General features: G+C 58.7%; 1 protein-coding gene across 1 annotated transcript; it reads right to left on the bottom strand.

Moving 5' to 3' along the window:
- Window positions 1-992: 992 nt before the first annotated feature.
- On the bottom strand, window positions 993-8,212 carry LOC128974933 (INSYN2B protein-like). The gene is made up of 3 exons (XM_054391697.1): window positions 6,708-8,212; window positions 3,176-3,250; window positions 993-1,203 (listed from the first exon to the last, which is right to left on the bottom strand). Exons 1-3 carry the CDS (start codon window positions 8,210-8,212, stop codon window positions 993-995), a joined length of 1,791 nt encoding a protein of 596 aa, XP_054247672.1.
- Window positions 8,213-15,034: the final 6,822 nt, after the last annotated feature.

Below are 15,034 nucleotides of genomic sequence, written 5' to 3' on the forward strand. Positions count from 1 at the left end.
GGGTTGGATCCCATGATCTTAAAAATGGTCTTTTCGAGTCAAAATGATTCTATGATTCCGTGGTGGCAGAGGCTGCTCAGGGCATGGCGCATCCCAGGGGGGATGTGTGGACCACTCACTGCGCCACTCTCTGTGTACCCCTGCTGCCCACTGCTGCCACTGGCTGCTTTGGACCCCCATTAGAGCAACTCTGAGTTTTTCCTCTGGTGGGCAGCCTGGCAGAGGCTGGCATATTTGAGCTGCTAACCCTTTTCTCCCTGTAATTATCCAGTGTCCTGCAGCCAGAGAGGTCCCAAAGTAGGGAGGGAATTTCCAGTCCCCACAGCCCTGAGCAGTCCTGGGCACAGGGAGCCTCTGTGAGGTTCAGCTCCTGCCCCTCCATCCCCTGAGATGCCTGCTGGCAGGTGAATTATGTCCCTCAGGACCCCCACCCAGCCAAGAGGTTTTGGGGACATGTCTCATGGCCATGGTCCCACATTTTCCACCATCTCTGACCAGGGCTGCAGGAGGAATCCTCAGTGCTCCTGGTTAACCTGGGTACTACTGGAGGGACAGGTGAGCAGCCCACGCAGTGATGGGCACTGATTGCAGCCTGGGAGCACTGAAGCTGCAGCCAGCCCTCGGGGAGCCCCGAGGCAGAGGAGGGCTCAAGGCTACTCTCACTGAGGGCCTGTAGGTGCCTGGGACTGGGTGAGCAGGGAAACAGCCGCTGGCCCCCTCCTCATCCTCACCCTCATGTGGAACAGAAGTGCACAGGTGGGAGAGGATGTAAGAAAAATATTGTCTCAGTGGAATTTATTGAATTCTGAGTGAGTACAGCCGTCGCTGCCCTCGCTGGGGGTACGCAGGGCTGTGGTACCTCAAACTGAACGGTCCAAAGTAGAAAAGCTGGTGCTACCCAAACCCTACCGTCAGAGGGAGGGAGAGGAGGAAGGAGACGTGGGCAGAGGGTCAGTGCTGGGACGGTGCCCCCGTGCTCCCGGCCTGCTGGCTCACAGGAACCAGAAGCATTTGCGTCTGGATTTCTTGGCGTCCAGCTTTGCTGGCAGCTTCGCCACCGGCGATGGCTCCTGCCTGGGTGACGAGGTGGCTCCTGGCACTGCCACTGCCACCGCTGCTGGGGAGCCTGTGGTCGTCTCGCCCTCGATATGGCTCAGCACCTGCTGGAAGCGTCCCTCCTGCTGCCGGAAGTCGTGCTCCACGCTGCGGAGAGCGGGCAAAGGGGTCGGTGTTAGAGGGCATTGCCCACTGCAGCACTCTGCATGCCACAGCTCTGTGCCCTGCTGCCTGCCTCCACCTCTGTGCCCCACAACAAGGTCCTGGGCAGCTCAGCTCCCTCCACATCCCCAGGGAGCTTCAGTCTCCTGTATATCCCCAGGGCACATCCCCAGGGAGTTTGCCCCCTTCCCTGGTATCCCCAGAACACATCCTCAGGGAGCTCAGACCCCTCATATCTCCAGAGCATCCTCAACAAGGTAAGCACAAAGGCTGTGGACTTGCTGGGTACCCTGTTGTCACCAGCCACAAGCAGCTTGAGTCCCCTGCTGACATTTCTTCACTGCAAGACTGTGAAGTGCTCTCCCAAGCAGGACACAGCTTCTAGCGGTGCTGTTTTGTTCCCCCAGGATTGCAGGGTCCCTCCCAGCCAAAGCAACAGCTCAAGACTTTGCCCATGACTGGGAACTAGCTGATGTGGGGGGATGAGATGAGAGTCTGTTGGATCCCAGTTAACAATGAGACCCCAGGGAGGGGCTGTGCATCCCTTCGGACCCCACAGCAGTGGCACAAAACGTGCAGGGGCTGTGCTGCTGTTGTCACACCCCTGGTGAGGTGAGCAATCAGTGTGCTGTGGGTCTGGGGAGGTAAGGGGGGAACTGTTCCCAGACCTCGAATTTCCTGCAAGTGCCAGAGCCCTTGGGTGACCCTGCAGCACTGCTCAGCACACAGCCATGTGCTGTGATGCTTCCTCATGTGGAAAGCAATCCATCTCCTCACACCAGCCATGTCCCATTGGATGAGTGAGATGCTGTGTGTGTGTGCCAGAACCACACATCCCATTGGATCAGTGAGGTGCTCTGTGTGTGTGTGCCAGGACCACACATCCCATTGGGTCAGGGAGCTGCTGCCATGTGTGCCAGGGCCATGCACACAGCACAGCTGCCCTGCACACGGGGATCTCCTTGTGAGTCTCCATTCATCATGCTGACACTTCCTGTCACCTCCTGTCACCTCTCCCTGTGAGGACACCGATTGTCCTCAGCTATTTCTAGGAGAATGGGTGAGCAGCAGCAGCCAGCCAGCCCCATAGTGGGGACTGTGACTCTGCAGCTCAGGCACAGTGGAAGGGCTCAGGGACACCCTGTGCATGGCCCTGGGACTCAGGCAGCTCTGTTCCCTGCTGTGGGCCATCCCTGAGGCTGGTGCCAGGAGCTCTGTTCCAGTCCTGGCATCCTGTGCTACCCCTGCTCCCCATGTCCCACTGGAGCTGCTTCCTATCTTGTGGACAGCACCAGAGCCCAGTGCAAGTCCCTGGTGTTTACTGGGAGCTACCTCCCGGACATGTGGCATCTTTCCCCACTGCAGTGCCACTGGAGGTGGACTCATCAGACCCAGTTAGCACTGACAGCCCCAGTGAGCCACAGCAGGGGACCTGCTCGTTTAGATAAGTGGGGAGCAAGGGGGCAGAAGCATCAGGTGTTCCTGCCTGCACTGGGAGGCCAAGAGCCACCTCTCTCTGAAGATCCAGTGGGCTCTGAGGTGAGAAGGCAGCACAGCAAAGGGGTTCCACGCCCTCATCTGCAGCTGACACTAGGGAATCAGAACCAAGGCCCCACGGTGCCAGAGCCTGGCAAGGGGCAGGAAACCCCTGTGTGCCCAGCAACCCATTGGCAGCATCAGTACAAAGCTGGCATAGGGACAACAAGCCTGGACTTGGAGTGAACAAACAGAAACACCCAGCAGCCACCAGTTAGGCTTTCCCCAACATACAGTTTTTAGAGAAGATAAATGCTCTGTCATCAAGCTGGAGCAGCATTCCCTCCAGCTGCAGCCAGGTTACATGTCCATGAAAACCACCTCCTGGGAGCTGGAGCTGCTCCTTGCCTAGATAAAGGGACCAGATTCAGGCCAAGTAACACCATGCTGGAAATGTGCCAGTGCCAGGGCTGGCTCCTACCTGTAGATGATGCAGGCACAGTCCCGGCAGGTCCCGCAGTTGGCGATGTCTTGCCCAGTCCGGTACGAGTGTCTCCTGTGGCAGAGAAGTGCTGTGAGCCTGGAGACCTGGCTTGGGGCTGTGCTGTGAGCCTGGAGACCCAGCTTAGGGCTGCCTGTGCCCCAGCAGCTCCTCCTGTGCCCCTCAAATGCCACTTGAGCTCATCCTCCAGGAGACAGGAACTGGGACTTTCCTTCTTGGGACCCATCTCCTCTCCTTCCTGCCATCCAATCCTCTCTTTCTTGGGATCCAGCTCCTCTCCTCCTTCACTTCCATCCCATCTCTTCCCTGGTCCCAGCTCCTCTCCTCCCCTATAATGCCTGTTGATGCCAGGCCAAGCGTGGTGCCTCTTAATTCTGCAGATTCCTCAAACAGAGGAAATTCCTGCAAACCAGTGACAGGCAAGGCAGAAGCCCAAATCCTTTGTGCTGTGTCTGCCTCCTTTCATCTCCACCCCAGAGCAATACTCCATGCCCACAGCCACCCCAGGTCGTGGTGCATTTCCTCACACATGGTGCCACAGAGGGAGCAGGACCGTGGGCAGCGTGAGGTGGCAAGACAGATGGGCACAAGGAGACGCTCCAGACTAATGATCAGTCTATGCCAAACTTGGGATTTATCTCTTTTTGATGCTTTGGCACAAGAGCATCCTATTCCTCCTGCAGGAAGCTGCCCTGGACTCTGGTGAGAGCCAAAGTGCAGTCTCCTCCCCACTCTCTGTGGAAGGTCTCTGCAGAAACCCTGAGTATTTCTGCTGCTGGTGCATGCCCAGGCCAGCTGCAGTGTGCAGGGGGCACATACCATGCTGCCAGTGCCAGATGCTTGCCCTGCCACCTTCTGCCGAGAGCTCTCTGGGGTGACTGCTCCCCAGGACTGGCTCTGAGCTCTGGTCCCACCACACAGCCTGAGAGTCTCGTGTCCCTGGTGTGCCTGCTGCCTGCCAGCAGCACATCACAGTTGTTGATGTCCTGTGAGTATAGGGTGTCCATGGCTGCAGCATCCTAGTGCCCCAGGGGATGGGCAGCCACGGGGTGCCAGGGACCAGCAGTGAATGGGCCTGGGCACAGTACCAGCCTGGTGCTCCCCTGAGCTTGGCAGCCTCCACATGTCACCACTAACTCCAGTTTCAGCTGCTGAAGGGGAGCCACCGCCTCCCTAGAAAACGGTCCCCAATGTCTATCCTTGCTGAGTAGCTTCTCTGAACCAAGCTCATGTGCCTTTGGATTTGCAGTCCCCCAAGCTCCCAGGGTGCCAGGCTTGTACCAGGAAGCTGCTTGCAGACCCCTGGCACTGCTGGTGGATGCTCTCCACTGGTGCCCTGGCTCTGGTTGCCTTAAAGGGTGAAAGAAAAGGGCCTTGAGCAAAGCTTTTGGCCACCCTTGGAAGCCACCTCAACATCTCCAACTCCCACTCAAGCAGACCAGGTGGTGGCTTTTGGGGGCAGCTGCGAGGACATCCCCATGTCCCACATAACAGTCACATTTTGCTGCTGAAATCTTCCTCCTGTTACTTGACCTTGATCATGATTGTTCTCAGCCCTCAGAAAGTAGGTCTTTTAATGCACCAAATTCTGACTTACAATTGGGATTATACTGTTGGCACATAAATGAGATCATGATGCCTTTTATATAGACATAAAGCACACAGATGTGTGTGAGTGGGGGTGTGTGTGTGAGGGGATCCAGCATGGAACAACTTGTGCCTCTGTGCTGGGGTGAGAGCTCATCCCAGGTGTGAGGTGGTGCTGGTGGTGGACACCTGGACCCTGCGAGGACACATGACATAGAATCATAGAATTGTCAGGGTTGGAAAGGACCTCAAGGATTATCCAGTTCCAACCCCCCTGCCATGGGCAGAGACACCTCACACTCGATCAGGTTGCTCACAGCCACATCCAGCCTGGCTTTGAAAACTTCCAGGGATGAGGCTTCCACCATCTCCCTGCGCAACCTGTGCCAGTGTCTCACCACCGTCATGGGGAAGAATTTCTTCCTAATATCCAACCTGAATCTACCCATTTCTAGTTTTGTCCCATTCCCCCCAGTCCTATCATTGCCTGACGCCCTAAGAAGTCCCTCCCCAGCTTTCTTGTAGCCCCCTTCAGATACTGGAAGGCCACAAGAAGGTCTCCTTTGAGCCTTCTCTTCTCCAGACTGTATAGCCCCAACTCTCTCAGCCTGTCCTTATAGGAATGGTGCTCCAGCCCTCTGATCATCCTTGTGGCCCCTCTGGACACCAGGGCTGGTGGTACTGCTGTGGAGCAGGGCAGGTGCTCAGGCCACCACGCCTTCAGGATGTTGGCCCTTGGCAAACGAGGCCACTCTGTTCCTCAGTGTAAGGGCCCTGGGATGATTTTTGATGTGGTTTCCTATTCCACTCCTTTTGTCCCTGGGCATCTTGTTTGCTCATTTGACTGCAACAGTAGATGGAGTGAAGTCTTCATTAAGCTGCCCACAGTGAAGCTAAATCAGCTTCCTAAGCAGACAAGCTCAGCTCTGACCATGGGAGCAAACCTGCCCTCTCACCAGGCATTGCTCTGCATGTGCCCTCACCTGTGCCCAGCAAGAATGAGGACTGGCATGGTCACAGCATGGCTGCTTAGTTGTGGGCACCCCAGAGAGCAGCACTGCAGGCACAGTCACTCCTTGGCCTTTCCCCTCCAGCCCTGGAGCAGCAGACCCTCATGCAACTCTGACAGGTGAGGGCTGTGATGGGGCTGCACGGTGAGGGGTGAGAGGGCTGTGCCAGGGATGCAGGGCAAGTGGCAAACAGGCTACACATAAGGGTCTTACAGGAGGGTGCCAGGGCTGGCACAGGGAGAGCAGCTCCTCACATTTCCTGGGAGGCTGGTGGCCCTTGAGATGAATGTGGATGGTCTCAGCTCTGGGCCATTACAGATGAACCTCTAACACCTTGGCAGATCTGCCTAGGGGGCCAAGAAAAATTGGCCCAGGGGATGCTCTGCCCTGCCACCCGTGGAGCAGGACCTGGATAGGGGAGCAAGGGTTTGTGGGCACCTCCCAAGGATGCAGACACCTCAGTCACCTGGGCACCAGCCACCTTAGGTAATCCTAAGGATGGGTTTGAAAGCAGGCATGAGAAATGAGGAGGTTGTCCCTGGGCCATCTGCCATGGCTGGGCTGGACCTGCACTCAGGACATGACATCCCAAGACTCAGCTCCTGGTGACTGATGAGCATGTCAGCTGTGCCAGCACCCAGCTGGGGACCCAGCTCCTTTTGTCCCCCTGACCTGCACCCCCTACTCCCTTTTTTCACCCTTTCCCTGGGCATGGGGAGGGCACTGCAAGCAGAACAAGGTAGGGTGGGCAACATATCACACCAAGACACAGTGCCACAGATGGCAGCTCTGAGCTTCTCAGAGGAAAACACATCTGGGAGGCAGCAGCACCCAGATCTCTGGCACAGACCCCCATCCTCCATCCATGTTCCATCCCCCCCGCCAGGGGCATCATCCCCCAGCTGCCTGCTCACCCGTCCCGCTGGGCCTCCTTCTTCTCCAGGTCCTGGATGACGTCCAGCAGCACCCGGATGGTTTGTTGGCTGGTCTCCAGCACCCCTTCCAGGGACTGCAGCTGGGATTGCAGGTCCCCCTGCTCCCCAGACCCCCGTGGGCCCTCTCCCTGAGATGTCCGGGTGTCCTCGTCCCCTGCTGGTGGTCCCACCGGCCCCTTAGTCACCACCACCAGCTGCAAAAAGTCCTGGACGTGGCGCAGTGTCTCTGACTGTTCAGCAGTGAGGCAGGTCTGCCCGTGTTGAGGGACCTCCAGTGCCTGCCCAGCTGGCTGCATGCCCATGCTGGGGCCCTGTGGGGTTGGGTGCAGCAGCTCCCTGGGCCCATCTGGTCCTGCCCGGTTGTGCCCCGGCTCGGTGGTGTGTAGCCGGCTGCAAATGCCGTGGGGGTCTGGACGGCTGAGTGCAGCTGGTGACTTCTCTGGTGCTGAGGTGGCAGGGCCATGCCAGTTTGGCATGGGCAGGACAGGGTTTGGTGAGGTGCAGCAGGGCCCCCCCCATGGCGTGTGGCAGAGCTGGTGCTGGGGTGGCGGGGGGTCCCGCAGGGGGTTGCCCTGAGCTGGCTGGCAGAGGCCGTGGGTGTCCGTGGCAGGGGTGCTCTGCTGGCAGCGTAGTGAGGGCTGGGCTGGTGGGTGCCCACGGAGTAAGCTCCGCTCCGAGTCGCTCCGGCCGAGCCCCCGCGGCTCAGTGGATGGCCAGGGCTGACTGCAGGGCACGGAGGCCGGGCGAGGGGCTGTCCCGCGGCTGCCTCCACGGTTGCCACGGAGCTGAGTGCAGGCTGGGAGTGGCGGGCAGGGCTCGGGGGCACAGCTCTGCACCGCGGAAGTGGACCGGGCAGCAGGGCATCCAGCCGTACCCGGATAGGGGGGACAGGGATCCCTGGGTGGTGGTGGTGGGCCACGACACACTGTGGCATGGTGGGTGAGGACTGTGGCATGATCGCGCGTAGGGAGGCTGCTGGACGCTCGCGGGGGCACAGCCCGGCTGGCACCTGGGCACCGGGCACTCCCGGCGGTGGCAGCAGCGGGCAGTACCGTGTCCCCGGTCACATCGCAGACGCTCTTGCTGCGGGGCTGGGAGGCCGGGAAGGGCTTCTGGAGGCTGGGGGAGGTCTGGATGGCGGTGCTCATGCACGCCCTGCGGGGCATGGGCAGCGTCAGCGAGCCCGGCTGCGCCTGGGGCCAGCTGCGGCGGGAGGCACGAAGAGCCGCCGGCTCAGGGGCGTCCCTGGGGGGCGGCGAGGCACGGGGGGTGTTGGGGACCGGGGAGGGGCTGGCCGCCCGCCCCACGCCGCCCTCCACCAGGTCCTTAAAGCGGACCTGCTGCGTGCGGTTGCGCCGGCGCTTGAGGCGGGTCTCGATGTCGGGCGAGTCGCGGTTGAGCAGTACCGAGCGCACCGTCATGGCTTTCTCCTGGCTGCCCTCGCTGCCCGCGGCCGGGCCGGGCACGGGCTCCCGGCTGACCATGGCTCAGAGTCCCGGGGCCGCTGCGGCGGGGCGCGGGGGGCCGAGCAGCGGCGGCCGGAGCCCTGAGCTGCAGCCGTCCCCGGAGCTCCCCGGGGCAGCGGGTGGCCTCATCCCGCGCCGCCGCCGCCGAGAGGGGATACTGGGCGGGAGGCGGGCGATGGGCTCACCGGGCATGTCGCCCCGCCGCCCCGGCCCTACAGCCCCTGCTCGCCGCCCTGCCCGCCCGCCGGAGCCGGCAGCCCATCGTCCCGCTGCTGTCAGCGCTGCCAGCGGCGGGCTGCCCGCGGTGCCGGCTGCCGGCCGTGCCTGCCCATGATTCCTGGGCTCCGGAACCTGCGGGAGGAGAGAGAGGTGGGTCAGCCCCGAGGACGGAGCGTCCCCCGCGTGTGGCGGTGCCCGGGGAGCCGCTGTCCCCTGCGCGCTCCCCGCCATCAGCAAACGCGAAGAGACAGGCTTTGATCTGCGGCGCTGCCTCCTCAGCACAAAGCGAGGAGGGAAGAAAGAAACCCCTTTAGCATAAACACGTTTTGAGTTCACAGCTCAAATCAAGCAGAAGCGGCCGTTAAAAATAGCTCCCGCTCGCTGGGGCTGGTGCCTCGTGTGCGGGGCGCTGGCAGCAGAAGGGCAGGCGTGGGGCAGACACAGGGAGCTGCAGCGTGGGGGCAAGGGGTAGAGCCGGGCTTGGCACCAGGGGCTCCTGCCTGGGATGGACAGACACGGGGCACCAGCTGGACACGGGTCACCAACTCTGTGTGGGGTGGGACAAGGTGTGGGGCACCCAACCTGTGAGGGGCATGGTTGGAATAGGCATGGGACCCAGCCCCTGTGGGACAGGGTCAGACTGGGCATAAGAAACCTGCTGGGTATGATGCACAGCTGGACTGGGCATAGGGCACTTATCATGTGTGGGGCACAGCTGGACTGAGTACAGGGCAAGGCCACACTGAACATGGACTTGTCATGTGCGGGTCATGGCCATAGCAGGCACAGGGCACCCATTCTGTGTAAAGCACACTGGTCACAGGGGATTTGTGATGCATGCAGCATGGCCAAACTGGGCACAGGGGACACATGCATATGGCATGGTTAGAATGAGCATGGGGGACTGATCCTGCCCATAACACCCACCAGAGGTGCAGCAGGGCTGGCTGGGCCACAGGTGAGGACCAGTTCTGCAGACAGGGTGTGAAACCATGGCTTAGGGACACTCAGCCTCTCTGGGCATATGAGAACCATGTGAGAGAGATAACAGGCACTGCAGCTGAGATGGTGATTTTGGTGAGACCAAGAGATAGTTCCCTGCTCTGCACCAAGGAGAAAGGCAGCTGCTGGTATCTTTCCAGCTCTTGCTCTTGGCCCTGCTGTGGGCTGTGGCTCAGGGATGCTGTGGTGGGGATACCACTGGAGAATGAGGTCTCCCTGGGGCATTGTACTCTGCCATCGTGTAGCCCTGGGCATGCTGCTTTCGCCCGCCCTGCCTCGTGCGCAGGCCACATGGCACAGCTCCACAGGGCCACCACTGTGGAACTGAGGACACAGCTCAGGTCTGGGGATGTGTCTCAACACCACGTGCTCAGGAGCAGGACATGGGTGGGAGGGTTCCCCTGCCCTTGAGCAGGGGCTCTTGCAGAGAGGGGATCACACACAACAGTGTTCTGTCCCTGCCACTGTCCCCTGTCCCTGTTGTCACTAGTGCATGGCTATGCAGGATAAACCTCCTTCTGCAGCCCAGACCTGGCCATACCCCCTCCTGCACTAAGCCTCCATGCCTGCCTTGCTTTGCCTCTGCCCACCCTGGTCATCGGCTGCAGCCCTGGCCCATCACACTGCCTGGGCACATGATGCTGTGGAGCACTGGACACCAGGAGTCTGGCCCAGGATGCTCCTGGGTAAAGAAGAGGCTAATGGCTCATATCAGTAAGCAGGGCCAGGGCAGGTCAGGGCAGGAGAGGTTGAGATGCCAGCCCCAGTGGGCAGCAGCACAGCTTCACTTGGCAGTTTGATCTCCCAGCATTCAAGCTCTACAAACACCCAGAGGTACCTGTGGCATGGCCACAGAGTGGATCAGCGTGGGTTCCCCAACGGCACAGACTCACTCCCTCACCTCTTGACATGTCCTGCATCCCACATCCCTGTGCCCCCTGCCCCAGACCCCAGCCCACTGCTCTGCCAGGGCCTTTGCATCCTCTTTGGGACATTGAGATGGGATCTTCACTTGCTCTGCAGTCCCCCTGCTCTCATTGCAGATGGACACATGGCCCCACCAGCCTCCCCTGCCCCTCCAGCCTCCCCAGCCCTTCGCATTGTCTTGCCTTCTTCCTGCTGAACCAAAGCTGCTGACTCAGCACAGTGGCCTGGAGTCACCCCATGCTGGTAGTAACCAAACTTCCGAAGTGCCAAGTGTGCCGATGGCTGGTGCCTCCCCAGATGAGCCCAGCAGAGCCAGGAGCTCCTGCAGCCCTTCAGCCCCTGCCCAGGCCCCCTGTGTTCATCGGGATGCTGCTCCACACCCTACCCAGCCGCCTGGCGCTTCTCTTCCTGAGCTTGGAGCTGTGCCCAGACACTGGGAGATGTTTGTAAGGCAAGACGCGACCAAGATGCAGCGAAGGGATGGGGCACCTTGTTAGTATGGGCAGCAACAGGCTGAGGAGAGAGCTGGTTTGGGGACAGAGCCAGCACTGCATGCCCCTTTGCTCGCTGCAGCCCCATGTTCACACCTGCCAGCTGGCACCTGACGTGGGGCAGGGGCTGTGCCAGCACCCACATGGCATCCCAGAGCCTACTGGGACAAAAAGAGGCTGTGGGGCCCCCACCTTGAATACTGGGTTCAGTTATGGAGCCCTCACTGCAAGAAGGACATTGAGGTGCTGGAGTCCAACAAGGACAATGAAGCTGGTGAAGGGCTAGAGCACCAGTCCTGTGAAGAGCAGCTGAGGGAACTGGGGGTGTTCAAGCCTGGAGAAAAGGAGGCTGAGGGGATACCTTCTGGCTCAACCTGGAAGGAGGTTGGAGCAAGGTCAGCGTCGGTCTCTTTTCCCAGGAACAAGTGACAGAACAAGAGGAAACTGCCTCAAATTGCACCAGAGGAGGTTTAGGTTGGACACGAGGAACAATTTCTTCCCCAAAAGGGTTGTCAAGCTCTGGACCAGGCTGTCAGGGCAGTGGGTGTCCCCATCCTTGCAGGGGTTTCGAAGCTGTGTAGATGTGGTGTTGAGGGACATGGTTTAGTGGAGAACTGGCAGTGTTGGACTCAACAGTCTTAAAGGTCTTTCCAACCAAAACAATTCTGTGATTCCATGCTCCACTTGCCAAGGCCTTGCCACAGTCATAGGGTCATCTCTCCCCAGCTGATACTGGGAGCTCAGTGCTCCCCACCCAGTTCCTGCTTCAGCATCTCTGGCTGTCCCTCTGCCAGGTAAGGCAACATGTTGGGTGGCAGATGAGTCCAGCTGGCACATTACCATGACAGACCGGTCTCCACAGCTGAGCTGAGTGCCCCCTGAGGGCAGCCTATGTGTGGCCTGCCTGCTCCAGAGGCTTCCTTAACAAAAGCACTGACAGACATGGAGCAGAGAGTGCCAGAAACTGCTCAGACAGCTGGGCACAGGGCAGGAGCACCTCTGGCACAGTTTGAGCACAGAGCAGGGACTTCAGCAAGCCATGGCTGACACAGAGCAATCCGAGGCCATTGCACTGCCTACGCAGCAGACGTGTGGCTGCTGCTCAGCGGGGCCTCCACGGAGGCACCCAAAGCACACCACTGAAGAGATCAGAGACAAGGCACAAGGACAAAGAACAAGTCTATAAATTATACATGCACCAGCTCCACTTGGGAGCGGCTCCGAGCATGTCACAAACCAAAAGCTGGGACCCTCCCACTCGTCTCCCTGCGTCTGCTCTACGGCACAGAATCACAGAATCATAGAATTGTCAGGGTTGGAAGGGACCTCAAGGATCATCCAGCTCCAAGCCCCCTGCCATGGGCAGGGACACCTCACACTAGATCAGGTTGCTCACAGCCACATCCAGCCTGGCCTTAAAAACCTCCATGGGTGAGGCTTACACCACCTCCCTGGGCAACCTGTTCCAGTGTCTCACCACCCTCATGGGGAAGAATTTCTTCCTGACATCCAATCTTTGGGTGTAGTGCCGTGTTCATGAACTGTTTGCAGTGGGCCAGTAACTTCCAGTGCTGATAATGGGTCCAGATGTAGGACAGAAGCAGGACTGTGTGCCCAGTGGTATTCACCAGACACATCCCCCACTGCCCCATACTGTAGCTGCATCACACGAAACTGCTCTGCTGATGGAGCCATCCAGTACCATGGCTCTAGGGACAATTTGGATGTACAAAGGGCCACAGGGAAGGGGTCCTGCAGGCAGCACCCAATGTCCAGCCCCACCAATGCTTCAAGCACATTTACTGGGAAATGGCTCTCAGCACCCTCATCCTAGTACCATGTCCTAACCCATGTGCTCCCTGCAGACCTTCCTGTCCGCCACCAGTTCCCCAGTATGGGGACCTGGGATGGTCAGATTGGAGGACCAGAAGCAGTAATGCCACCCTACACTGGGACAAGGTACATTCAGGTCTGGCTGGTCCCGCAGTGCCAGGGACTGTCAGGAGGGCAGTGCTAAGACAAGGTGCTACGAAACTAGAGCCCCTTCAAGGTCCTGAACTTGCAACAGCATTTCCTAGGCTCCAGTCCATAAGGAAGCCAGGGCTGTGGTGGCTTTACTCTCCTGGAGGGATGACTGGGATCAGGGATGGAGGTGGGCAGGGTACAGCAGGGCCTAACGAAATCCAAGGAGACCTCACTTCAGTGAAGGGTGGCCTCAGGAGTACCCATGTCAGACAGAGCAGTCGTAAAATCCTGGTGTGGAGGGCCAGGAGGGCACGGGTGGGCTGGCACTAGCTGGGGCACACAACCACCAGCCTGAGGCTGGGTGGGGGGAATGGGCTTGGAGCTTAACTAATAACCATTGAAGGAGGGCAGCATGTACCAGCCATGCCAGTCACACAGGGCCATGGAGAACACGGCTCATCAAACCGATTTGCTGCCTGTTTTGGTGAGGTTCCAAGTTTGGTCAGTGGAGGTAACAGCCTTGATGGAGCAGCCTTGGATTTCTGTGAGGCATTTGACATTTTGACGAAGAAAGCATAAAAACATGAAAGCAATGTGGCACACATTAAATGGATTAAAACTGGCTAACCAGCATGTCTCAAGACATAATCATCCAGAGATCATTGCCAATTAGCTGTGCTCCTGCCCAGGTCCTGTGGAGGCACAGCATGCCCTGCGCAGGCACTGGCTGCCACTGACCTCGCAGGAGAAGCTCAGCATGGAGAAATGTGTGGAGTGTACCAAGGCTGAGAGAAGGGCAAGGAAGGAAGGAGGCAGGGAGCCACATGAGGAGCAGGGAGCAGATGCTGCGCAGGATGGGTCTGTGCTACAGGGGTCCCAGGCTCCTCTGGCTGAGCAGCAAAAATCTAGGGGCTGGGAAAGTCCCAGGAGGAACTTTCTGAAAAGGTGAGGCTGGCTGGAACTAGATCCATTTGGAAAGGATCTGCATGGGGATGAATTCTCCGTCATGGAAGTTTTTTAAGGTCTGAACGTTTTTCTCCTCTAGTTCATACAGGTATTATGGAGAGCATGAATAAGGTGAGACAGCAGGTCGTATCAGAGGAGGTATAGGTAAAGTCAGATGCCACTCCTGTGATGCAGTAGATGACACCAGTACTTCAGTGGCAGGATCTCTGTTTCAGCTGCATTCACATCCCTTTTGCTGAGTGAGCCCAGAGCTCCTCCTCAGCTCTTCCTCCTGATTCAATGGACATCGGTATCCTGTGGGAGAGACCAGCCTGGGACTGGTGAGGCTGCTGGGCAGACCCCTGCAGGACCACAGGCACCAATGGAGAGTCTGCTTGTCCCCCACACCCTGCCTGTTCCCCAGTCAGCTTTGGCCCTTTTCCCACCCATCCTCCACCTCTTCCTCCTGGTACTATCTGTGGCAGAGGGAAAACCAGAGCAGACACATAAATCTTCTCCTCAAGACGCAGGAAGCCAGGAGATTAGATTTATGAGAGAGGAAGTCATATTCTCCTGGAACCGCAGAAGAGAACAGCTAATTACCCAGCTCCTCTCACTGGGTACAACAGCTTCTCCTGGGACAAAACCTTTGCTTTTCCCAATCTCTGGAAGGGTGAGGTGCTGCCGGTGACAGAGGATGGCACCGAGGATGAGGCATTTGCACTCAGCAGGGGACCAGTCAGGAGCCAGGTCCACCACACATCACTCAGCAGCAGAGTTTAATCCTGCCGTGGCTCCAGGAAGACTCAACGTGTTTGTACTCGGATTGGAACATCTGTGGGGCTGAAGGATGGAGGACTAAGAGCATTACTTTGGTGAGCTAGCAACCGCAAAATCTGGTTCCTCGCTGGGGAAGCTCCACCATGAAGCCAGCTCATGCCCTACCCTCATGGTTCTCTTGGAGGCTCTTCCAGAGCCAGCTGCTCGGAGGCTCACAGCCCTTCTTATTTCCTGCATACACTTAATCAGGGCCAGTTTAGCTCTGACTGTGCTCGTGCCAATATGGTGCTTCCGCTTGAGCAGCTCTTCTCCCTTCCCAGTGCTCAGCCCTTGTGCACTGGCAGCGAGGACACGTCCCTTCTGCAGCCACACCTCACCATGCTCAGCAGGCCCAGCTCCACTTATGTCCCCAAGGCCTGCTCCCCCCTGTCTCTGATAGTCCTTGCAGGTTCTCTCCAACCCACAGTGCTTCACCTCCTCACTCCTGCACTGAGCTTGGTCTTTGACTCTG

This window comes from Indicator indicator, chromosome 23 (genome assembly GCF_027791375.1).
Source record: "Indicator indicator isolate 239-I01 chromosome 23, UM_Iind_1.1, whole genome shotgun sequence".
Classification (NCBI taxonomy): domain Eukaryota; kingdom Metazoa; phylum Chordata; class Aves; order Piciformes; family Indicatoridae; genus Indicator; species Indicator indicator.

Bases quoted from the DNA above. Each gene is read 5' to 3' on its own strand.
- LOC128974933 (XM_054391697.1), bottom strand. From the start codon at position 8,212: ATGGTCAGCCGGGAGCCCGTGCCCGGCCCGGCCGCGGGCAGCGAGGGC. The intron at 3,251-6,707 runs GTGAGCAGGCAG...TCTCTGCCACAG, and splicing joins AAGGAGGCCCAGCGGGACGG to GAGACACTCGTACCGGACTG. The intron at 1,204-3,175 runs GTAGGAGCCAGC...CGCTCTCCGCAG, and splicing joins TGTGCCTGCATCATCTACAG to CGTGGAGCACGACTTCCGGC.